The following is a 25393-nucleotide window of genomic DNA, read 5'->3' as shown; positions in this document are numbered from 1 at the left end:
ACTTTGGCCAGCCCTGTTTCAAATTAAAACAAATAAATGCAATAAAAAGAGCTGAGGGTGTAGCTCAATGGTCGACCTTTACCACAGCATGCCTGAGGGAGACCCTGGGTTCCATTCCTAATACACCAAAAACTACCCACAACAAAACCAAACCAAACCAAACCCCAACCGAACAAAACGCACTTGAATCTGAAGATCCAGCCACCACGAAAAGGAAGTGAGGCTCTGCGGGAGTAAGCAGCTCAGTGAACAAGAACTGGGCTGGCTGCAGGTGTGGGGGTCACTGGGCCAGCAGCTCTCCCCTGGTGGGCAGCAGCAGGTCTCCCCTGGTGGGCAGCAGCTCTCCCCTGGTGGGCAGCAGCTCTCCCCTGGTGGGCAGCAGCTCTCCCCTGGTGGGCAGCAGCTCTCCCCTGGTGGGCAGCAGCTCTCCTCTGGTGCTGCACACTGGAATCGCCTGGGGCGCCCCTCCCTGGGTCCGAGCTTCAGGGCCAGGGCTTCTCAGCAGTAGAATGCACAGCTGGACCCGCTGGGGGGCTTGAGCCGGGCCTTCCTCCCGGCCACCCCCTGCCCAAGCCCTGGGGGAGGGGGAGGGGGATGTTTAGGTGACAGTATTTTTTTAAAGTACTCCCCGGCGCCACCGCAGTTGAGGACCCTGGCTAACCGCACACCTCGGCCCAAGGGGAAAGATCCACATCGGTTGGGGTTTGCTGCTTCCCGATGTGGTTGGCACCGAGGTGTCCAGGGCACCGGGTGTTGGCACTGTGCCTTTCAGTCCCACGATCCAGGGGGAGGCGACCCTGACCCGCGCCGCGGGCTGCAGGGCGGGCGCCTGCGCGCGGGCCTGGCGGGTCGGCTGGGGGGGGGTCTCTGCCCCGGCGCCCCGCGCGCCCCACCCCGCGCGCCCCCCGCGCGCCCAGCTCTAAAGTAAACACCCAGGAGCGGCGGCGGCGAGACGGGTGCAGCTTCGCCCGCGACGCGCCGCAGCCCGCTCCCGGCTCCCCGCTCCCCGCCCGGGCGCTGCGGCCGCTCCGAGCCATGGCCGAGGGTGTGCCGCCCTCCCCCGCCGGCAGCCGGGGCCTGCACAGCGGCATCATCCAGTGGTGAGCGGCCGGAGCGACCTGGGGGCGCAGGGCGGAGAGAGTGGAAGAGGGGGCGCGGGGAAGGGGGGACCAGCGCCGGCAGCGGCTGCCCCCGGACATCAGATCCAGGTCAAGTACCTGGAGGGACCGTCTGCGCTCCAGACCAGGTCTAGAGGACGCCCGGACCGACGGACACACACACACACACACACACACACACACACACACAGGGGGGGGGGGGTTCCACCAGGGGTGGGTCACACTTCCCCGGGAAGCAATCGGAGACCGGCCCCCACCGGGGGGCTTGTTGGTTGGACCTCGACCTAGACATCTGAAAGCACGTGGGCGTGGGTCCCTGCAGGAAATGGGTTCTCTGCACAGGGGATCCAGAATAGGATGTTTTCTAACTTAAAGCGAAGTTAAGTTTTAGCCTTAACAATGCATTCCACTTTGTTTGTGAAATTCACTTCTGGCTATTTAAATAGAGTCAGGGAAAAAAATAAAAAACTGGAAAGAAAAGTACCCTTAGCCCTTGGGACCGAGGAATTCATGGGTTTGCAGCTCTTCATATCAATAGGAAAATAATTGAAACCAGTCCTGGGACCTTGGTTTTATAAGGTGAACAATTATTATACATCAGTGTATATTTTTCTTTTTTGTTAAGTTTCAAAAAGAGTCTTTCTCAGGGAAGAAGTCTTTCTGAAAAAAAGTCCTGCAAGTGAAATAGAAAAATGAAGGGTGTGTTTGTGATTATAACCCTCAAAGACCTAAAGGGTTACCACTTTTCCAAAAGAAAAATTGTGTTGTGTCTTATCTTGTATGAGAGGGGGCAAAAAATCAAATGAAGAAATACTGAACTCACAAATTTTTCCGAGTTACATACCATCCCTGGATTGCTGTTACAGTCATAGACCTGGACCCTTTGTGCATCAGGCCTTAAAGAACTCTCAAAGAATGCCTTTCCCAACTATTTCAGGTCACCACTAAGAAAATTAGAGTCTGGGGACTTTGAAGTATGCCCTGGACATTGGAAAGAATGATTAGAGATTCAAAAGTACTTGGACACCCTCTGTAGTTTGTGAAATGACAAGGCCGGTGTTCTAAATCTTTAGAGTAGTAACCTAAAGCCCATTGATTCAAGTTTGATGCCATTGATTCCTAACCCTACAGGCCTCTGACTCACAGGGTCATCTTCAAGATTGGAGGGAAGGGCAGTGGAAGTGACAAGGGACTTAATTTTGCCATGGGGGTGGCTTTGGACATCTGTTCTGTGAGGTGGGATGTTTTACAGATCATGGACACTGGCACTCACAACTCAGCCCTAAACTTGTAACCCAGAGCCTTGGTATCTCCAGGAGGTACCCAGAGGAACAGCAGACGGCGAGGGCAGGCCAGCCATCAGCGCACAGAAGAGTACACATGTCACAGTGCACTCAGGCTTCTGACTGGAAAGAGCAGGTAGGGGCCTGGCTGGTGTCCTCTGGAAAAAAGTGCTACATTTTTAGCACCACTCCATTGTCTTGTTAGGACCCCACCTGTCTTAGACACATAAATATCATTATCATTGGGTACATGATAAATTCTCCTGGGGGAGAGGTCGAGGAAGCTGGTTAGTCCCAAGAAACAGAAATAATAGAAGCCTTCTCTTTCATGGACAGGAAGGACTGCAGAAATGGGGAGAGAAGCAGTCAGACCTCTGAGGAGCACAGAGAAATAGAAAATAGTAATATAGACACAGACCTCGTACATCTGCCTGAGAGGGACCTGTGGTTTCCAACCTTAGATGAAACCCTAAAGATTGTCTAATTCCTGTGCATGCTGAGCCCTGGTTATTTAGCCCTAAAGACTAAGTAACATCTCCTGCTTTCTAAATATGGCTTTTTCCTATTTTTGTAGACTATTAAAAAAATGCAAATTTATTTAAAAAGCTACAGAACTGATGGTGTCTCTTGATGAGACAGAACCAAAAGGTGCTATAATTTCAAAAGATAAAATGGCGAAACCGCCAGCCCACTAGGTGTATGTGGTCTACAGTCAGCCATCATTGTTGATCACTAGATACAAGAACATCATGAATGTTCTCAAGATCTTAGCAACCCACCTTGTCTGATTCAGGGACCTGAGAAATCATGATACTTGGCAAAGCTAGCAGTTTAGTGATCAGATCCAGTTAAAACTTGGACAGGTTTGATGATTATCACCAAAGATTTTTTGGTGGCAAGTTTAAAACCCTTAACCATTGACGCTCTGCCTGACCCTCCCCACTCAGCCTCTCCTCAGAGACACTCACAGTGGAGGGCAGACTCACCTGCAGCAGGTCTCCAGGTACTGGGCCACCTCCATTGTTCTCCTTCTGGCTCCCGTTCTGCATTTTGGTGGGAGACATCAAATGACATGGCGAAAGCTTCTATGTGTCAGCCAGGGTGAGGCACGGCAGCTACTTGTCTTTGAATCACAAAACTAATAGGTATCACAGAGTCAGAACTTAAACCTAGGTTCTAGAGGTTTAAAGTCCTGTAATAGTCCTGATTATGGTTTCTTCTAAGTGTGGAGATGACAGCTGAAGCAAGCACTGTTTGGAGGGAAGTCAAAGCAGGGTCCTGAGCCAGTGGTACGTACTTCTAATCCCAGTGACTCAGGAGGCTAAGGCAGGAGGATGGCAAGTTCAAAGCTGGCCTGGGCAACTCAGGGGGACCCTGTCTTAAAATAGAAATAAAAAGGGAGTTGCTGTGGATGTAGTTCAGTGGTAGAGCACTTGCCTAGCTTGTACCAAAAAAAAAAAGGCATGATCCTGATCAGGACAGAATTTTGAACCCTGCATCCGTGTAGGTGATGGACGTTGGCCGCTGGCCCAGGCCAGGCTTTGATATCTGGCTGAGAACATTGGGGAAAGGGCCATGGTCAGAAGTGGGGTGACTCTCTGAGAGCGCCAGGATCAACGCAGCAGCACAGGCTGAGATCCAGAGGTAGCCCTTCCTTCATTTGGGTACACAGGCCTTTATTACTATTCTTCTTAACACAGGTTAAGTCTCTCATATCTGAAATCCTAGGGACCAGAAGTTTTGGATTTCTGATTTTTTTTTTTTGTATTTTGAAATATTTGCATATACATAGTGAAATATCCTGGGGATAGGGCCCCAAATCTAAATACAAAATTATTTTATGTTTCATAGACACCTTATACATATAACCTGAAAGTAATTTTATATTCTCTCTCTCTCTCTCTCTCTCTCTCTCTCTCTCTCTCTCTCTCTCTCTCCATATATATATATATGCAGGGTTCAAAAGTTTGTCCTGTTCAGAGTCATGCCTTTTTTTTTTTTTTTTGGTACAAGCTAGGCAAGTGCTCTACCACTGAACTACAACCACAGCAACCCCCTTTTTATTTCTATTTTAAGACAGGGTCCCCCTGAGTTGCCTAGGCCAGCTTTGAACTTGCCATCCTCCTGATGTATATAATTTATCTATCTATCTATTTAATTATTTTGTGGTACTGGGGATTGAACCCAGGGCCTTGTGCATGCTAGGCAGGCACTATACCAACTGAGCTATATCCTCAACCCCTATACTATATATTTTTTAAAAGAAAATGTGTATCTTTCCATTTTTTATTGGTACATTATAATTGTAAATAATACATAATGGTGAGCTTTGTTACATATTCATATATGCACATGCTTTAACAATATAATTTGGTAAATATCATTCTCTAACATTTCCCCTTATTTTTATTGTGTGTGTGTGTGTGTGTGTACATCGTGTATATTTTTTTGTACGGGAAGTGAATCCAGGGGTGCTTAACCACTGAGCCATATCCCCAGCCCTTTTTTGTATTTTATTTAGACACAGGGTCTCACTGAGTTACTTAGGGCCTCACTAAGTTGCTGAGGCTGGCTTTGAAACTCTTGATCCTCCTGCCTCAGCCTCCTGAGCTGCTGGGATTACAAACATGCTCCCCCATACCCCGCTTATGCTATATTTGTGATAGTTTTGTGCAGGGAACAGTATTTCACAGTGTGGAATTTTTCTCTTGTGGTGTCATGTCAGTGCTTAAACATTTTGGGGTTTGGAGAATTGGGGATTTGGGATTTTCATATTAGGGATGCTCACCTGTGGTATTCACTCGGCCTTATTGTCCATCTAGCTAACAGACAGAGTCAGTCATTTTGAAATAGAAGGATGGAAGTTCATAGGGATCTCAAACAAATGAGTGTCTGTGACAAGGAAGAACAATTAGCTAAAATTTAAATAGGAGTTCATTTTAAGGAGTTAGTATTTTGTACCATTCTTTTTAAGAACACTGTTCCCTGACTAAATCTGTAGTAACTATGAATAAAGAGACGTGAGTTTGAATTTGATGTATGTCATGTATTGCTGCAGCTCCTCTAACTTAGCCAATATTTTTCTATGATTTTTCAGATATAGAGTTTTTTATATGTCAACAAGTGATGTCTTACAAAAGAAATACGGTTGGGTGTGGTGGCATGTACCTGTAGTCCCAACTACTTGGGAGGCTGAGGCAGGAAGATCACTTAACTAGGAATTCAGGGCGAGCCTGAGCAACACAGTGAGACCCTATCTCTTAAATTAAAAAAAAAAAAAGGAAAAAGAAAAAAAAAGAAATATAAATGCCACCTAGAAGCATGAGTTTTTCACTCCCCCACCTTGAGCCAAATAAATGAAGCAGTAGTTGCCATAATTAACATTGTGTATCAGAAGGGCCAGATTCCCATGCTGAGGTTATGGGAGTCTTCAGAAAAGCTACCTCTTGGGGACCTGTACTGAGCTGAATAGCATCTACCCCATGTCTACCTGAAATCTCAAAATGTGACCTTGTTTTGAACTAGGGTCTTGACAGATGAAATGAGTTAAGCTGAGGTTGTACTGGATTAGGATGGTCCCTAAATCCAGTCCCTGGTACCCTTATAAGAAAACTACACAGAGCCCCAGGCATGCAGGGAGAAGGCCACGTGGAGATCCAGAGAGAGAGTTGGAAGGACACATCTACAAGCCAAGAACACCAAGGTTTCCAGCAGTCACCAGAGCTAGGAAGGAAGCAGGGAATAGTCTGCTTCCGAGACTCTGGAAGGAACTGACCCAGTAATCCCGACATGGGGCTCCTGCTTTCAGGACTGTGGTAATTTGTTACCACAGGAGACCCATACGGGGCCAGAGATTCCCCCGTCTCTTATGTGTGGATTTCTCTTTCTTTTTTCTTTTCTTTCTTTCTTTCTTTCTTTCTTTTCTTTTCTTTTCTTTTTTTTTTTTTTTTTGAGAAGCTAATGGGGTTACAATTGTGACTGTTCTTTAGTTTCTTCAGGAAAGTAAGTCTGGGCCTTCATTGCCTCATCCCAGAAAATAAGCTGTATTTCATCAGTGAGAAAGGGGAGAATGTGTTTGCCTATAAATTTCCAGCTCTAAAAATTCCTGTGAATTCCCTGCTTTGTGCAAAGGCATCCTTGTCTCTACAGAGGAGATTGCTACCAAAACCTGCAGATACTCAGGTTCCTTAGAAAACGCAGAGCGCTTGCACTGAATCTGCACACCTCCTCCTGAGTACTTTAAACCATCTCTTGGTGATTGACAGAAGCTAAAACAACATCAACACTATGTACATCGTGATACTGCATTTGTTTAGGGAATAGTGGAAAGGAAAAAAAAGGTCACATATGTTCAGGACAGATCTGATTTTCTTTTCTAAATATTTTTGACTGGAGGCTGGTGGAATCCACGGAGGCAGGAAGCCACAGATAAGGAGGCTGAGTATTTCTTTAAAGGAAGGAAGAGAAATTTGACCTTCGGTTGGCAACCAGAACAGGGGGAGGTTGTGATGGTGTGACTGACATCACTGTGGACACTTTCTGACCCCGGGTCACCTGTGCTGATGGTCCTCACACAGTCACATGCCACTGGTGGATCCGGTACCTGGTTGTTGTGGTCTGTGAACCTTAGGCAGAGTCCTTAGTGACCAGGAAATCCATGCCCAATCCAGGGCCAGAACATTTGGGCACAGGAAGGTCCTACCTAGGGCAGAGGTCACAGGTTCTGCCGGTCACACCTAAATGCTGCTTTTGCTCTGCGCCCAACAGGAAATTAAAAGAGATCGAAAATCTACTGCCTCTCAGTTCCTGCCTTAAGGGTTTACACCTCATTACAGTTCAAAGAGTCACATACAGTGTCCCTCCCTGAGTTGCAGGGGTCAAGGACCCCGTGAGCCATTGCTACAGAGGGAGAGGGGAGAAGGCAGATAACTCTGAAGTGATATGGATCTTGCTGTCCTGTCAAGGCAGGTGACCTCTGTCTGCCGTGACCTCTGAGTGCTGTTACCGCTGTCTGCTGAGCCCAGTAACGTGGGCTTGCTTTTAGCATGCCAGCCCACCCAGAACCAAACAAAAGCAAAAGCCCAGCAACAACTAAAAGCCCATAATTCATATTCTTAGCCCAGGCTTGCAGGCAAAAGGTAGACTGGATGTGAGCCTTTCAGGAGTTCAATAACCCACAGGCTTCATTTAGCTGGATCCCACCATGTGTCTGTCTGATCATTGGCTCTATCAGAATGCCCTATTCTAGAAAAATAGGTATTAATTTCCTCCTCTTTGTCCTGCTGTCTCCCCAGGTTGGTTGACAATTTCTGCATCTGTGAAGGGTACAGTGTGCCTCGCTGTCTCATGTATGAGATTTATGTGGAGACCTGTGGGCAGAATGCCGAGAACCAAGTCAACCCAGCAATGTTTGGGAAGGTAAGTTATGAAGAGCTAGCAAGACTGTCTTCACTGAGAACACAAGCAAGTGACAGTCCAGGGTTGTTCACCAGCCCCCCCAAACTCCCAGTACTGAAGATTGAGCCCGGGGGATGCTCTACCACTGAGCTACATCCCCAGCCCTTTTCATTTTTATTTTTTATTATTTTTTTAATATTTATTTTTTAGTTATAGAAGACACAATACTTTTATTTTATTCATTCATTTTTATGTGGTGCTGAGGATCGAACCCAGGACCTCGCACGTGTGAGGCGAGCGCTCTACTGCTGAGCCATAACCCCAGCCCCCTTTATTTTTATTTTTGAGACAAGGTCTCACTAGATTATCCTGGCTGGTCTTGAACTTGTGATTCGTCTGCCTCTGCCTCTGGAATTGCTGAGGTTACAGGTGTGTGCCACCACGCCTGGCCAAGGAGGAAGCTGTTAGGTGATTTCATTATAGTATGTACTTACATAAGACAAGACAGTGGTAGTGGCACTAGGTAGTACAAACTTATGGAGCACGGTCATACATGCAGCCTGTCAGTATCTCAGACGCCATCATGTGGTACATGACTACGCTGGAAGAATTTTTGGATTGTATTTGGGGCTAGTGGGTATAGCTGGCTTCATTCTAGGAAGCCCTCACTGGGCAGAGACATCAAACTGCATGAGGGGACCGCACAGTTCTGTAAAGGGGCAAGGGTTCTTCCCCTGGACAGACATGGCCCACGTCAGATTTGCAGCTTGGCAGGCAGAATACATGCTGATGAAAATCTCTTCTTCTCCTTGCCAAGAGCCTTGGTGCAGTTTACAACCTACACATCCACTTTGGGTGGCCCTGTAGCTTGAGCTTAAATAATTTGAGTGAAAAGGAGCTTGCTTACTAGGTCATAGAGATGCCAAATCATTTTCCTCTTTTCCTCCCTCCTACCCTCTTCTCTTTATTTCTTCCCCTTTTTTAGTGATCTTCAAAGGGACAGAATTGAATGGTTCGTGAAATACTTTCATCCCTAATGCATGCATGGCCTGATTTGTTAAAAAGAACTTGTCTAGATAAGAAAACTAGATAAAAAAGACAAAAAGAACAAGAGAAAGATTTAAAAAAGAACTAGATACAGATAAAAGAACTAGATAAGTTATTTTTAACAATGTGGGAAACATCTGTGAACCCACTACCCAAAATGAACAGTATCAGCAGTTCCCCCGGCCCCCATCCTATCACCCTGGCTTTCCCATTGGTGGGAACCCCAATCCTAGTCATCATCATCTTGCCTTTATCAAAAAAAGTTTTAGGGGGCCAAAGGTGTAGCTTAGTGGGAGAGAGTGTGCTTGGCCTGAGGTTCAATTCCCGGCACCAAAGAAGTCAAGAGTTGTAGTACATTTATATGTATTAGTAAAAGCCTGTTTTTCATTATTGTCATTTAGCTTTGTTAAAAGGAGTATTGTCTGAAATCTTTGGAAAAAAATTTCATTTCTAAGTTTATTTGACTGTTGGGAAACATTTCACAGTTTACACATCCACTCTCCCATGGATCATGGATTTGCGTTTGATGCCGTTGTGAACACTCATGTATCTGTGTCCTGGTGTGCATGTAAAGATTTTTTCTTGCACATGTGTGTGTGGGAGAGAACTAACAGAGTCACAGAGTGTTCAGCTGAGTGACATCAGGGCCCAAGGTGGTTGCTCCAAGTGGCTTCCCATCAGCAAAAAATCCCATGGATTCCAGTTTTGTTTTTGAAATATTGAAATATATAGATCCGTTCTTCCAACTCAGGTCTTCATCCCTGAAACTTCTGGTCGCTGGAAGTTCTTGTGATAATCACAGGATACGGGGTGGAATCTTCTAATATGGCCACTGCTGAAGTATTTGAAATGACTATTCACATCTCCCTGTCTTCCCTCCCCTACTGTGAACATTCTGGGCTCCCAAACCTTCACCTCCCTGCCCACGCACTTCATCATGATTTCAACTAAGGGTAAGAGCAGAGCCCAGGTGTGCTTGGAAGACAGCAGCACTAACTCTTTTCTTTTGGAGCAGGGAACGTCTCTTGGCCTTTGTCCTACCATGTCATTTTGTGTGTTTCACTTTAAGCTTGTGGTCAACGAAAATAACTCAAGTATTTTTTTTTTCACATGAATTGAAATGAAACTAGGCCTCCCCAAACTGCTTTGTAAACTGTGAAATACTCTACGTAAGTATAAAAGAATGCTGTTGTTGTGAGCCGATTGTTATCATTGTGCAGTTAACTCTTTGGACCCAGGAGCTGCCACTTCTTGCAGTTTGCCTCTCCCCGTTTGGACCTGCATCTCTGCTTAGCACCATCTTCTGGAATCCCAGGGAGGTTGTCCAGCCTTCTCCACCTGGTGGAATTCACGTGTTTATAAGCAGATCTGTTTGTCACTCTCAGTGAGGCTGTCCACCCAGCCTGGAATTCCCCAGGCCATGTTCTGCCGTTTCATCACTCAGAATATTAGGTGACTTCATCAAGGGCCTTGCTGAGTTTGGGGCAGCCTGGCACCACAGCCTTTTCTTATCTACCCACCTGCCAGCCTTATTAGAGGGAAGGGAGGTGGGTGACTTCAGGTGGTCACGTTTTGGCTACATATGATCGCTGCTTCCTTTTCCAAGGTGGCAAAACTTCTTTTCCCGTATCTTTTAAAGATCTGGTTACAAGGTTGTTTCACTTTTAGAGCAAAAACTCTTTTCTCCATACTTTTGTAAGATCTTGGAGCTAGGGGTGAAGCTTCAAACGGCAGAGTATTTATTATTTTGCACTTTTCATCCTAATACCTCCCTTAGAATGCATTCCCTGAAACACCAAGGTGCTAACTTTTAAGCTCTGATTAGCAATTGGCCGGGTCTCCTTGAGCCAGTTCTGGGAGAGACCCTGGGCTGCCAAGTCTGTGACTAAATGGAGAAGGGAAGGGAAGGGGAAAAGGATATGATCCCAAAGCATGTTTACAAGAGAAACAACAAAGTACCCAATTCTCACTTCCTCCCTCCTCCCCTGGGAATGATTCCACAGCCGGTTCCTGCACAGATGTTGGAATGCTGCAGTTTTTGGCAGTAGGGGGCATGTGATGGGTGATGCCTGTTCCTAGTGCAAGTGATGTCTTCCATGGGTTAGGGAGCTTCCGGAGGGCTGGCTTCCTCTGTTAAAATAACATTTACTGATGTTTTCTGATGAGAACAGGAATACGTCCCCTTTGCAGGAAATGGGGAAATTGAGAGTATGAAAAAGAAGATAGTAAATACTGGCTGTGACTGCACCGTCCAGGGTGAGAGCTGCATGTGCATAGTGTACTGGCACACACACACGCACACACGCACACACAGCAGCAGCAGCAGCAGCAGGATCCAGGAAATGACCACACTCATCTTCATTTCGGTTTCCCCTTGGCCCTGCTCTTGGTGGCTCTGCCACTGTCCCCAGCTGCCCTTTCCACTCACCCTTCCCGGGGCAGAGGGTGGTCTTACGCAAGAAATCCTTGACACTTCTTCCTCACTCCACCTCGTTGTGGGTGAGTAGAGTTGAAAACTTTTTCTTTCTCTTTTCTTTTTTGCTTTTTTTTTTTTTTTTTTGAGTTTTACAGCTAAATTTTAGCTAAAAGCTCAAGGAAACAGTTCCCAGAGGTGCGTCTCACTGTCTGCTGCCCTGGCATAAAGAGACAATGTGAATGGATGGACTGAAAATCAGTGTAAGGATGGGTGGTGGGCAGATAGACAGAGAGAGGATAGATAGATAGACCTCTGTGAAGACATTCTCCTTCCCAGTTTGATTTTTGTCTCTTCTTGAGGCTGTGGGTCCTGCAGGGTCTCTGATTATTCCCCTACTTCCTGGCCACATTTGTCTTAAACTCTTATTCAAATTTTTGTTTCTTTCTTTTTTTTTTTTTTTTTTTTTTTTTTTTTTTTTTGTGCTGGGGACTGAACCCAGGGGTACTTAACCACTGAGCCACATCCCCAGCCCTTTTAAATATTTTATTTAGATTCAGGGTCTCCCTGAGTTGCTTAGGGCCTCACTAAGTTGCTGAGGCTGACCTTAAACTCATGAGCCTCCTGCCTCAGCCTCCCAAGCTGCTGGGATTTTAGGTGTTCACCACCACACCCGGTTTCTTTTTCAATTATTTTTGTTTGAGCACGCCTTTTCAATTATTGGTAAGTTGGAGCATACCAATAACATCTATAGATAGATAGATAACCAGCCAGCATGTAATTTTTAACAGCACCAAACCCAGAATCAAATTTCTTAGGTTATAACCCTGGGCAAGTTATTTAACCACATTGTGCCTCAATTTCATCATTTGTAAAATGCCAACATTAAAAATAGTAAGGTTAATAATAGTATCTACCTCATGAGACTTTTTAAAGGAATGAATGAGAAAACACAGTAAAGAGAGTAAAACCATCCTGGTGTGTCTGTAGGAAGCACATGAAATGTTAGCTTCCATCACTATCATGCTTCCTTTTGCTTAAAATATCACAAATGTTTTCACATTAAACTGTTTTTCAGATGCATGTTATATGGAGGCACCATAATTAATTTAACCATGTCCCTTATTGGGAATATAGGTTGTTAGTAATTTTTCCCTGTTCTAAGCAACTTAAATCATCTGGTAATTTCCCTAGGATGGATTCTCGGACATGGCCTATGGATTTGCTTCCCACAGCGAACTGTAAACAATTGTAACTAATTCAAAGGCCTCATAATAGCTCATAATATTCTTATCCAAATCTATGATATTCCTAACCTTGCAAACGTATTGGGTTAAGATTATATTTAGTCATTTCTAAGTAGATATTTATTGGATTATCGGAGGCATTTAGTACTTTTCTTTTCCATGTGCTCTGGTCAGGTGTATTTAGGTGTGTATATATTATCATCATATCATTTTATCTTGGATACAACTTGAGTAACCCTGAGTAACCCTTATCTCAAAATATTTGGGGCCAAAAGTGTGGCAGATTTCAGATTTTTTTTTGGATTCTGGAATATTTCCATATATATATACATATACACACACACATACACATACTGGAATACATGTGTGTGTGTGGGGGGGGGTGGGTGTATGGAATGATCTGTCTTGGGGATGGGGTCCAAGTTTAAATATGAAATTTACTTAAGCTTCATATATACCTGAAGGTAATTTAAAACAATATATTGAATGATTTTGTACATGAAATAAATTTCAAGGTGTGGATTTTCCCACTTTTTTCATGATGTGCTCAGAATATTTTGGAGTTTGAAGCATTTCAGATTTTGGAGTTTCAAATTAGGAATGTTCAACCCATAGTTATATTTTTTCTATTGATTTTGTGATGTCTATATTAAGAATATAAATTTTAAACTAAATTATGTTTTTTTGCAAGTACTCACTCAAGCCTTTTTTTTCTTTTTTCCATTTTAACTATAATATATCTGTTCATAAAATGAAATCACAGGACATCCTGACTTTGCAGATACTCAATAATATAAAATGTGCTGATAATTATGTTGCCAGACAATCAGGCTTTTCCCTTCAAAATACCAGATTATTTCCCAGGACCTCCCCTCTGAGCCTGCTGCCTGCTTTCTAACAAATGTTTATAGCTGCCCACTCTTTGCATCTTGATTTTATTTCACAATTAGACATATGGGAAGGTTTTGAGTGATTTGCACAAGTCAGAGGAGATGAAATTGTCAGAATGTCTTAAAAACAGGAGCTTCTGACTGTTGATTCTGCATTCACAGTTGACTAACTTTGGCTTTTATCTCCTGTCATTTGGTTTTCTACTGTATATTTTGGTTCTTCCCTGAAAGTGCCTCTCCATTTTCACTCCTGGCGCAGATCCTGCCTGCCTTGATCTTTCATTTTGCCTCCTCCATACCCAGGCCTATGTTGGCTTCCTGTAGGAAGAGCCAGGCATGATGATGTTTCAGGGTAGGGTCAAATCCTGCTCTTGGGAGCCAGTAGGAAATCCAGCAGAAGCCGGGGATGAGCGGTTATGGAGGGTTGTAGAAAAAGAGATCAATTCTAGCTAGCTCCAAACATCATGGCTTCCCTGCTGTGTGGCTTGTCATTTCACCACAACCCAGCATGCACCTGGATACCCTGAATATCATTAACCTCTCTGACAAGGAAACTGGGGCAGACTTTTATTGATCACCAAGTGTGATATTTGTGCCCTCTAACAAGGAGCACATCAAGACAACAGGGATGAGAAGTCCAATCCGAAGTAGTTATGTTATTAAACAGTTTAATAGCATTCTCAAAAAATAAAACCCAAAAAACCTTGAGAATGAAAAAGATTGATAATTGAATAATAAAAAGTGAAAATAACTATTACATTAGAAAAAGAGGGAAAACAGTATACTTACAGCATCTCACAAGACGGTTTAACTGTGATGTGTCTGTTAAATAGTCCCATTTGCAGAGAATTTTTCATGACAAGGGGAAATGATTATCATATAGAGGGAAGAAACTAGAATGAAAAGCTATAGACACGCTAATTGTAGGAAGCCCATTATCTAACACAGAGATACATAAAATACATACACATATAAAGGCTTGGGGTGGAAAAGACTGGAAGCAATGACACTGGAGTTTGTTTTCTTATTATTTTATTTTTGGTGCTGGGGATGGAACCAAGGGCCTCATACATGCTAAACTGTGCCATATACCGAGGTACAGCCCCTCCTTGACATCAAGATTTAAATGGCAATGTATGAAATATCATATGTCAAGAGCTTTGTAATGTTATGAACAACCAATTTAAAAAAAATATATGCAGAGAATGCAAAAAAAAAAAAAAAAAAAAAAGATTTAAATGGCAATTTTTTTTCTGAGAAGTGTATATACATGTGTGTGTGTGTGAGTGTGTGTGTGTGTGTGTGTGTGTGTGTGTGTATGTGCATATATAGTGTACATATATACATAGGGCACTCAACCACTGAGCCACATCCTCAGCCCCATTTTGTATTATATATGAGACAGGGTCTCATTGAGTTGCTTAGCATCTCATCGTTGCTGAAGCTGGCTTTGAGCTCATGGTCCTCTTGTCTCAGCCTCCCGAGCAGCTGGGATTACAGGCATGTGCCACTGTGCCTGGCTGAGAAGTATATTTTATTTTTCAAACTTGTCTGATTTTTTTCAAATTTCATTAACATTTATTTTCCTTATAGTTAGAATAGAGGAAATATAATTTAAACATCATAAGAATCACAATTGGAAGTTTGTTTCTCAGTTTTTAAACTGAATCTTTAAATCTGGATTCTTCTTTTAGCTTGTGCGCTTGGTTTTCCCTGATCTTGGCACTCGGAGGCTGGGCACAAGAGGAAGCGCCAGGTGGGTTTGTAATCTTTGTTTGATTTTAAATGTTAAAAGCAAGAACTTGGAAAAAATCACAAAATAAGTGACAATATGTGCAACACAGAACAATCAACTCTTGCCAAATAGTGTCCATAATTCAAATTCAGTCCTAGTGTCTCAACTTACTCAGAACTAAATACTGGTCTCTGTTTTCTTAGGAATTTTGTTAAAATACAAAGGTCACTAGGTATATATATTTGTGTTAATGCTTTAAATGTTTAGACATGTAAATGCCTGTATTGAAATATTTAAGTAATGGCACACACAGAATAGTGGAACTGTTTTAATTACTTTTTGAACTAAAATTTCTAAGTGTTTGCCCAATCAGCATATCTGAATTCTCTTTGGGAGGCTAGGGCCCAAGGTCGTAGTTTTAAGAAAAGAAATTCCAGCGTTATCTGGTGCATCATCATCACAAATGTCAATGATTATTGTCATTGGTTGTTTGCTTTAAATCAAGATGGAAAATCAGTGAGAAGGGTTGGAAGCCAAGTTAGGGAAGGGCCTGCCACCCATGGAGGAATTGAAGACAGTGGAAGGGTTTGCCAAACCTAACATTGGGCAGTAATTATCTTCAAAAACATTTCGTTTTGCTCTTCTGAGTCTGGACAAGCTGCTGCTGTTTGTTGGGCTCAGCAGAGGAGGACCTGGGCTGCAGAGGGGGAGCCTGGCTTCCTTACTGGGATTCTGAAAAGGGAGGGGGCCTTAGCAAAGCTAATGGCCAGGAGGCTGGGCCCCCCAGGGCAGCAGGAAGCATGACTCATCCTAAGATGAGATTGTGTTCAATCAAGAGGAGGCAGAGTTGGGATCCACAAGCCCATTTCAAGGTTGCTGTGTATGAAGTCTGTGTGCTCCTTGACTTGACTGATGTCCCAGTAAAGCCGCTTGTCCACCTAAGTTGGTTTCTGTCCCAATAAAGCTGCTTTGTCCACCTAATGGATCTTAATTAGGCTGAAGGACCAGTTAGCTTTTCTTAATAAGTGGAGTCCATGATGGAACCCAGGAAAGAATTGCAGGTCTTTCTTTGCTATCCTGCTCTGTGTCTTCCACAAAACCTGTCAGTAGTTTGACATAATTTTAAAGACAACTTTTGCTTTTCAGGTATCATTATGATGGAATATACATCAAGAAAACTTCTTTCTTCTATGCCCAGTATTCATACCTGCTGGGTGAGAAAAGCTATAAAAGGTCAGTGTCTACCCTTTGGGTGCTTGGTCCTGGGTTAGAAGCCTGGTCGCTGTTAGAAGCATTCCTGTTTTTAGTTGTGTCTCACTGGCTTGAGTCCTTCTTAAGGATGGAAACAGGTCAATGCTCTAGATCAGCACACCTTTATTAGATTCTAGCGACATTATTGGCGGCCAAATAAATCCATTTCTGTGGATTTTTAAATTTTGATTCTTGTCCCATTTACCAAAGCCATGTTTCCCTGAGTGAGTCTCTACTCTTCTGAACCTTTCTGTAAAAGGATCTGACACAATTGGCTTTACTTCTTTCTGGAACCTTCCTTTAGCCCGGAGGACTCTGTGTCATCTAATATCCAGTGACTCTTGTCTCTTAACCTCTCCCCTCCACATTGAGTGTAGGCAATTCCCCAGATCTACTCTGATAACCACTGTTAACCTTCCTATTGTTTGGCCCTAAGATACCTCATAACTTTTTTTTTAAATCTTTGATCTATTGGTTCCCCCAGATCCATGACTTCCAAATCATTAGCGTTGGTCCTGAGCCCTCCCACTCCCTAGGATTTTATTTCTTAGCTCTCTACCGGACTTTTCCATTTAGATGACCCACTGGAGCCTCACACTCAATATGCAAAAAACTAAATTTATAATCTCCCTCCAAATCACCTCTGCCACATAACTTCCTTATTTCAATGTATGACATCAAACAGAATCTGTACCAAGGGCCACCCCAAAGATACCCTTGACTCCCTTGGGTCGCAAAGTTCTGTTAATGCTTTTTTTTTTCCCCCAGTTCTCCTGATTCACTCTTTTCGGTCACTGCTCTTTCCTTTAAACCCTTGTTGTCTTGCACTGAGATTACTGTTGGCCCTACTTATTAGAGGGTTCCTCATCCACAGAATTGACCAGCTTCAGATGGTGCGCCATGGGGGTAGGCCTATGATGGCTGCATCCATACCAAACGTAGACAGACATTTCCCATCTTGGTCACTGTCCATCTACCCGGCCAGCATTTCTGCTAAACTGTGCATTGGGCTTCAGTTAGCATAAATAGATGCCTGGCTGTCCAAGTAGCTAAGACAATTCCAGTCTCACTTGTAGTCCAGCATAATTGTTAATCGTGCCCCTTTCACTCAGAACTTTTCAAGTGTGGACAATAAGTTATTAAAAACTGGATTGCCACCCTTTTTATGAAGCACCCTCTGTGCAAGGCACCTGCTTTGGTGGAGAGATGAGGAACCTCCTGTAAGGACCAGACAAGGTTCCTTCTCTCTGACTGCTTAATAGGGGAGCTAAGAGGAACACTTATCTGTCATACCAAGCACAACATGATACATTTCAGAAATAGACTAAAGTCCCCATGAGAGGGAGAGCACAGATTTGGGGCAGGGGAACTTGAAGGACCTGTGAGGGAGTTGGGCTTTGAGCTGAACCATGAAGGACAGATGAGAATTTTGACAGGTGGAGTGGGAGAGCGTGACAGGAGGTCCGAGGATGTGCAGACTGAGGGAGGAAGATGAGCAAAGATGAAGGGAGGTGGATAAGCACTCGGAATCTCCTGCTGTCCAGCAATGGAGTTTAGTAGAGGGTGAACCTGGAGGGCAAGTTCTGAGGGCCTGGACTGCCTGGCCAGGAGATGAGGGTTACCTCCTCTGGAGGCATCTCTTTGAGAAACAGGTGGAGCCATCATTGAAACCTCCACAAGGGCAGGAACCATGGAGCTTTGCTTATTTCTGTCCTGTTGTGGTGTGAATCTTTGGGTCCCTTTAAAGTTCATGTTAAACCGATCCCCAGTGCAACCAGAGTAAGAGAGTGATTAGGCCGTGAAGACTCCACCCTTGTGAATTAAGTCGATGATGTTAATCAAAGTGGTTTCCTTGAGTGCCTGGCCCTTTGATCTCCTCTGCCATGGGAGGACACAGCATTCATCCCTTTTGCCTTTCTGCCTTCCTCCATGTGAGGATGCAGCAACAAGGAGCCCTCTTAGGAAGCAGAGAGAGAGCCTTCACTGGTCAGTGAATCTGCTGGTGCCGCCATCTTGGATTGCCCAGCCTCCAGAACTGGGAGAAACAAATCTCTTTTGTTTTTGAATTACCCTGTCTAAGGTGCTTTGTTGTAGCTGCAGGGATGAAAACATATCCCCAGTTAGGGTAGGCACTGAAATATCTTCTGAAAACCAGAAAATTGGAAATTGGAGATTAAGAAGACTAGATTAAGGAGGAGAGGGTGATGGGCCTGGAGATGGGCCTGGGGCTCCTGCAGTCATTCAGAAGAGCACCATGGAGGTGGGTCAAAGGGCCTCACAGAAGCAGAGTCCTCAGGATCTGGCCGTGGGTTGAGTCAGTGTCATGGTAGGGAGCACAGGTGCCCCACAGAGGCCTCACACACAACCTCAAATACCCCAGCTCTTCCTCCTATATCTCCTCATCATCCCTCAGTCACACACATGGAAAAGTGACATGGACAAAAACTGAGAAGTCAGGAAAAGGAACAGTCATGATGAGAGATTTACTTCAGCTCCTGTCCCTACTCCCTTGGCGCAGAGGTCTCCACCCCTTTGCTGACAGTGCACTCCAGAGAGTCTGAGCTGAGGTCCCAACAGCTTTGCCTGCCAGCGCACCCCGCAGCCAGTTAACTGCAGACAACTTGGGGGGCCCTGCACACTTTGGAAAACCACTGACCGGGCAGTCCTTAGTGTGCAAGGACACTGCACTGGTTTCAGACGACAGAGACGCCAGGTCTTTGTGGGGGAACAAAAATAGGCATGTCATCATGAGGGGGAAGAGGGCTACCAGGGGCAAAGATAAGGACAAGCGTGACATTGACTTTCCCATGAGATAAGCCCCAGCTATTCTGGTACTCCCTGTTGAACAAATAGTTAATAACTGATGAACTTCAGTGTCTTGGGCAATTAAGGGATTTTTTTTTTAAAAAAGCATTAAGATTTAAGGGTAACTTTCTTACCAACGCCACCTTTCAAGAAATGCTAAATGTATATTTTAGAAGGTAGAAACATATTAAGTGGTACATTGCTAAGAATCAGATATGAAAACGTTGCCTATGGTGTTTTTTATGTGAGGACCTGCGGGAGAAAGTCTTACAAATCAGGTCTCCCAGTGAGCGAGTTCATCTCTGTGGTTTTCCTGTAACGGAAACTCTATAACTCATCCTCCATTCATTAATTTATTCATTCAGCAAATATTTGAGTTGCCACGCACGATGAGCCAGGCCTGCTGTAGCTACTTCTGGTAAAAGCAGCGAAACAGATAACCAAGACCTCTCCTCTCACTGGATTGCAGTCAGGGAGAAAGAAAATGCTGATCCCAGACAAGGGAGGTTGGGAGGGGAGTAATAGAGGTAGGTTGGATCAGGCGCAGGGAAGGTCGAGGGGGCAGAAGAGGGAAGACAGCAGAATTAATCGGCCCTAACTTTCCTCGTGTATTGTGTCTGAATACACGACCAGGGTAACTCCCCATCATGTACAGCCACAAGAGTGGGATCCTAAATAGAATCAGTTACACTCTACGTATGTATATTTTGCCAAAATACATTTTACTGTCATGTGTAACTAAAAAGAACAAATTAAAAGAAAAAAGAAACAGTAGCAAGCTGTGATCTGAAGACAAAAAGTTGAAGGCACGTCACTTGAAGGGCTTACCGAAATTGTGTCATTTCAGCAGAAATGTGAATAAAGGAACCAGACAATGAAGACCTGGAGAAAAACATTCTATAAAGGGAAAAGAACAAGTGCAAAGGGCCTGAGGTAGGGATAAGTTGAAAGATGAGATAGGAAGGCTGAAGGTGGAGCTTGGTGGATGAGCAGGAGGGTGGGAGGAGAGGACCCTAGGCAAGGAGATGAGGAAGGTAGTGGAGTTCAGTTAGGAGACTTTTGCAGAAGGCATGAAGAGATGGCCTATTCGATTTTTATGGAAACACTTTAATTCTCCCAAAGAGGCAGCAATAGTGGACAATGCTACATGTGGATAAGAGTTGTTCACATCAGTTGACAGCTCTACTAGTAAGCTGTGTGATCTTAGGCAAGTCGCTCAACCTCTCTCAGTTTTCTCATCCATTCAACAAAGATAATAATAGTATTTAGTTTGTGGAGCTCTTAAAAGAGTTAATATAAGAAAAAATGCACAGAACAGCCTCGGGCACATGGAGAAACATATTACTTTTGGCTTTGAAGCACTTATTGTATCATATCTGCATGATTTTCTCAGGGTACTTGTAGATAGTTTTTATTCCAGTTACTGTGTTTTTCAGTTCTATAATTTCAACTTGGTTCTTGTGTATGACTCTTTTTTTTCTTGAATCGACTTTTTTATTTGTTTCGAGAAGTTCATAATCACTTGCTGGAACATTTTTAGGACTGCTTGACATTCCTGTCAGGTAATCCCAGCACCTGATTTGCCTTGGTATTGTCATCTGTTGACAGTCTTTTGTCATCACTTGTGGGTTGCCTGGCCCTTGAGGTTATGGGTAGGTTCTATTGTCTCTTGGGCATTGTGGTTGTGATACAGAACATTCTTGATCCTGTGAAACCCTCTCCTGTAGGTAGAAGGCAGCCTCCTTAGTTAGGCTTAGCAGGGAGCTTCTGGCCTATTTTGTGGGCTGTGGTTCCAATGACAGTTCAGTTTTAGGAGTTCTTGAGTGCTCCTCTGCTCTTTTTTCTTCTAGTGCTGCTAGAACTTCTGAGCCGTCCCCGTCTATGCCACCTGTAGGGGCTGAACCCACATCCATGGGTCACAGTCTGTGGGAGTGGGGACAGCCAGAGTGAGAGGGCCTGGACTCCTTGTGCCCCTTGTGGGATGGAGACACACACAGGTCCTGCTGGGCCTGCACTTCCAGTGCTCCAAGTGTGTGGTGGGCACTTGATTGGCCCAGGGCTGCGCTGTGGTCCATGCAGATGGGTCAGTGCCCTGGGCATGGGTACGTGTGGAGTGGGCAGCCCACTGGGACTTTGAAGCTGCCGTTGTGGGCAGAGTGAGCCACCAGCCCATGGCCCTGGTTGCAGAGGGAGGGTTGCAACCCCCTCTAGGTCTCTGCTGGGCTCCCCTCCTCTCTCCTAATCCTTGGACCAGAGAGTGAAGACTCTCCTTGGGATTTGTTTCTATGCTTGTTGACCATGTTGGGTTGTGGATTTCTCCAGGGCCCAGCCCAGGAGCATGTGGGAGTTAGAAGGAAAACCCAGGCAACTTACCATAACTGTCACTTTCTATTCCAGCTTTTGGAATTCTTTTATCATCATCTTTTGGATAATTTCCAGGTTGTTGGTTGTATTAGAGGACAGAAGCAGGAAAAAGTGAATCTATAGTATCTCGGAATCTTTGATAGAAATCTTTGATAGTACCATCTTTGATAGGGACTATCTCAGAGACTTCTTGAAAGCAAAATATATACATATTTATATTAATATCTATATTTATATTTATATAAATAATTTGTTGCTAGTGAGTGGAATACTAGTAATTATAGGGTTGCTCCTAATAAGTTAAAACATGATGAGTTAAAATTGATGGAGACTTCAGTAGTGTACAACACCAATGGGCATAGACCATTCCTCTCTTCCCCTCCATCTAAAAGAAACTCTAAATCCTGGAGCTAAGGTAAGAGGCAGCTGAAGGGAAACTCTGACAGGTAAAGTGAGCTGCCCTGGGACCCAGGTCGGTGCACCCAGCACAGTGGCAGGGCACCTTGCCTCCTCCTATGCCCCCATACCCAGGCCAGTGTCTCCCAGCCCCAGCCTAGACAGCAGAGTCAGCTCAGGTGGTCTCATTCTTCCTCGAGCTCCTCTAACTATCTGGCAAACAGTGGGGTGGAGGTAAGTTTTAATGGAGAATCCTGCAGAGGTCAACTGCCAGGGGAAGGAACGCTCTCCTTCCTCCATGAGTGTGAGGCATTCCTTTCCCACCAAAAGATACTGAGGAATGCCAGCTCATCTGTCCAGAGAGACCCAGCTACACAAGCCTCCAGGTCCAGGAACCCTCTGTCCTGGGACTCGGGGTCCTCCTTCCCACCCAGAGGTAGTGCTCCAGTAGGAAGAAGGCCTCCTCCACGGACCACAGAAAGGAGTCCTGTAGTCCAGCCTGGGAAGCCCTTCTGCCCCTCAGGCAGCACCAGCAGGCACCAGATAAACTCAAGAGGCAGAAATAACACCCCCAAGATGCTGAAAATTAAGCTGTTGAAAACTAAAGACAAAAGAAACCCTGAACTCCACCGGAGAGATGACACATGACCTATAGCAGAGGCTCTGATGACAACAGGTTTCCGGTTCAAACCACCAAGGGGCCATGAGGAAAAGGCACTGGTTTTTCAAGAGCTGGAAGAGAATGTATTTCAACCATGAGTTCCACATCCGGATGGCAAAATTACCCTTCAGGAATGAAGGGGAGAGAAAGAATTCTCAAGTGCCGGAAAACAAATACACCTTGCCCTAGCTCACTAGCCCTTAAAGATGAGCTAAAGGAAGTCCTCTGAAAGAAATGAAATGATAACAGAAGGAAACTTGGGGCATCGGGAAAGAAGAAACACGGAGAAGAGCAGAAGGAGCCTGGTGGGGTGGTATACACCTGCCACCCCAGAGTCTCAGGAGGCTGAGGCAGGAGGATTGCAAATTTGAAAGCCAGTCTGGTCCAGCCATTTAGCAAGGCTCTGTCTTAAAAAAAGAAAGAGGGCTGGGAATGTAGCTCAGTGGTAGAGTGCCTCTGGCTTCAGTTTCAGTACAGGGGAGGGGTGGGGGAAGGAGGGAGGGAGGGAGGGAGGAAGGAGGGAGGGAGGGAAGGAAGGAAGGAAGGAAGGAAGGAAGGAGGGAGGGAGGGAGGGAGGGAGGGAGGAAGGAAGGAAGGAAGGGAGGGGAATAGACTGTTCTTTCCTTATGAATTTTATAAATCATATTTGATGATTGAAATAAAGGTCATAAAAACATTTGATACTGAAAAACAAAGATGTTTAAATCAGGGAAGGTAAGGGGAGCTAAGTGGAAAAGAGATTTCCACCTGTTGCTCAAAGCGGTAAAATCCTGCTAGCAATAAATTGACAAGAAACTCACTTCAAGTTTAATGGAAGAGTCAGGTGGCAAGTGAAAGGATGAGGGGTAGGAATGAGAGTAGAGTGAATTGGACATTGTGACCTTTGTGCATATAGGATGACATGACCTGTGTAACTCTACGTCACGCGCAACCAGAAGAACGAGAAATAGTACTCCATTTATGTATGATGTGTCCAAATGCATTCTGCTGTCATGTGTAACTAACTAGAACACATTTTTCAATTTGTTAACAGTAAAAGGATGAGAAAATATTCAGCATGCCAACCTGAATCCCCCCCTCACCCCCCCACCCCCGCCACCAAGAAAAAAAGGCAGGTGTAGCTGTCTTCACATTGAATCAAGTGGACTTCAGAGAAAAGAAAGTTATGAGGGACGAAGAGGGACATTACATGGGATAAAAAGACCCATCCTCCAGGAAGACACAGCCATCCTAAATGCGTGCCCACCTAACCCATTTGGGGGAATCTCTTTCTCCCAAGTAACGAGAGAGCCCTATTTCAATGAGTGGAGGCTTCCTCTAGCAAAGCTCGTCAGTGCCACCACTGTGTCCTAGATCCCCAAGGTCATAGGTCCCCAAGGCCATCTCCACCTCTGGAGATCCAGTAGCACTCACAGGACTTGGCCCACAGTTGTCCTCATGACTGAAGTTCACGACAGTGATGTAGGATACACAGGCAGAACCCAAAGGGAAAGGAAGAGGCCTGTGGGGGAGACCCCGGGTAAGGCTGGCTGGGCTCCTCCCTCCCTGTCCTTCCCAGCAAGAACATGACAACATGCCTTGATCCTTCTGCCCAGGGAAGCGCAGGAGGGTCTCAGCATGGAGGAGCTGGTGACCTAAGCACCTTCTGCCTAGCACATGCCCAAATTACAGACTCCCAGAAGGAAAGCAGGTGTTCAGCACAAACCATATTATTTAATTTCTAGGCACAGTGGACCACTCTTATCAGCTGTTGACTGGGAACACTCCCAGAGCCAGTTTCCCAGACGCCAGCTAACGGGCCAGACTTGCAGAGAGCCTTTCTAAGGACAGAAGTCCCAGGCCTGCCGTGTTATCTCTTTTCTGCACAATTGTATAACCCAGAAAATATACTAAGAAAACGTTGAATTGCTCTCTTTGTGTGGGTAAATTGTATGGTATATGAATTATCTCTCGATGAGGTTGTTAGAAAAAAAAATCACAGCGGGGTTTTTCCTTAGACACAGCAAAGCTTATTCTTAAGCTATATGGAAAGGCAAATAGTTCAGACAATCTTAAAAAAAGAATACAATGGGAGGAAACACGGTACCTGAGTTAAGGCCCACTGTGTAGCAGCTGTATTCAAGTTCTGTGATATTGGTGTCAGCATAGATATTCAGATCAGTGGAACAGAGTAGAGAATCTGGAAATAGACCCACTCAGTTATGCTCAGCTGATTTTTGATAAAGGTACAAGAGTCATTCAGGGGAAGGAGGGTAGTTTTTCAGCAGATGGTGCTGGAGAGATTGGATACCCACAGGCGACAACACGAACCTCAACCTGTATTTCATGAGTTGTATGAAAATCAACTCAGAATAGATCAGAGGCTTGAATTTAAAATACAAGAATACAGCCTGCACCTGTAGTCCCCGCTACTTGGGAGACTGAGGCGGGAGGATTGTTTGAGTGGGATCATCTTGGGCAATATGGTGAGGCCCTATTTTTTAAAAAAAAAAACAAAACAAGGGCTGGGGGTAGAGCTCAGTGCTTGCTTAGCAAGCACAAGGGCGTGTGTTTGATCCCCAGCACGGCAAAACAAAAACAAAACACAACAAAAAAACCAAAGCAACAATAGTATGGAATCATTGGGACGTACAGTGAGGCTGAAAGTTCTTAGATTTGACATCAAGGACCTGATCCATAGCAGAAAAACTTAAGTTGAACTTCATCAAAACCAAAACACTAGATCTGGGAAATCCCATGAGAAGAGGGTGGAAAGACAAGCTACAAGGAGACGTTTGTGAATCACA

The 25393-nt window shown here is 44.7% G+C and overlaps 1 protein-coding gene across 1 annotated transcript in view; it reads left to right on the top strand.

The window, feature by feature from the left end:
• Positions 1-715: 715 nt before the first annotated feature.
• Positions 716-25393, top strand: part of RFX8 (regulatory factor X8) — a 79327-nt gene continuing 54649 nt past the window's right edge. The window contains exons 1-4 of the mRNA XM_081264840.1: positions 716-1100; positions 7696-7819; positions 15090-15151; positions 16277-16363. Of these exons, the coding sequence (XP_081120966.1) occupies positions 1036-1100; positions 7696-7819; positions 15090-15151; positions 16277-16363 (338 nt within the window). The 5' untranslated portion in view covers positions 716-1035. The remainder of the gene's footprint in view (positions 1101-7695; positions 7820-15089; positions 15152-16276; positions 16364-25393) is intronic.

This window comes from Spermophilus citellus, assembly GCF_964194105.1.
Source record: "Spermophilus citellus genome assembly, chromosome: 13".
Classification (NCBI taxonomy): Eukaryota; Metazoa; Chordata; class Mammalia; order Rodentia; family Sciuridae; genus Spermophilus; species Spermophilus citellus.
This window is presented reverse-complemented; position numbering and strand designations above follow the sequence as displayed.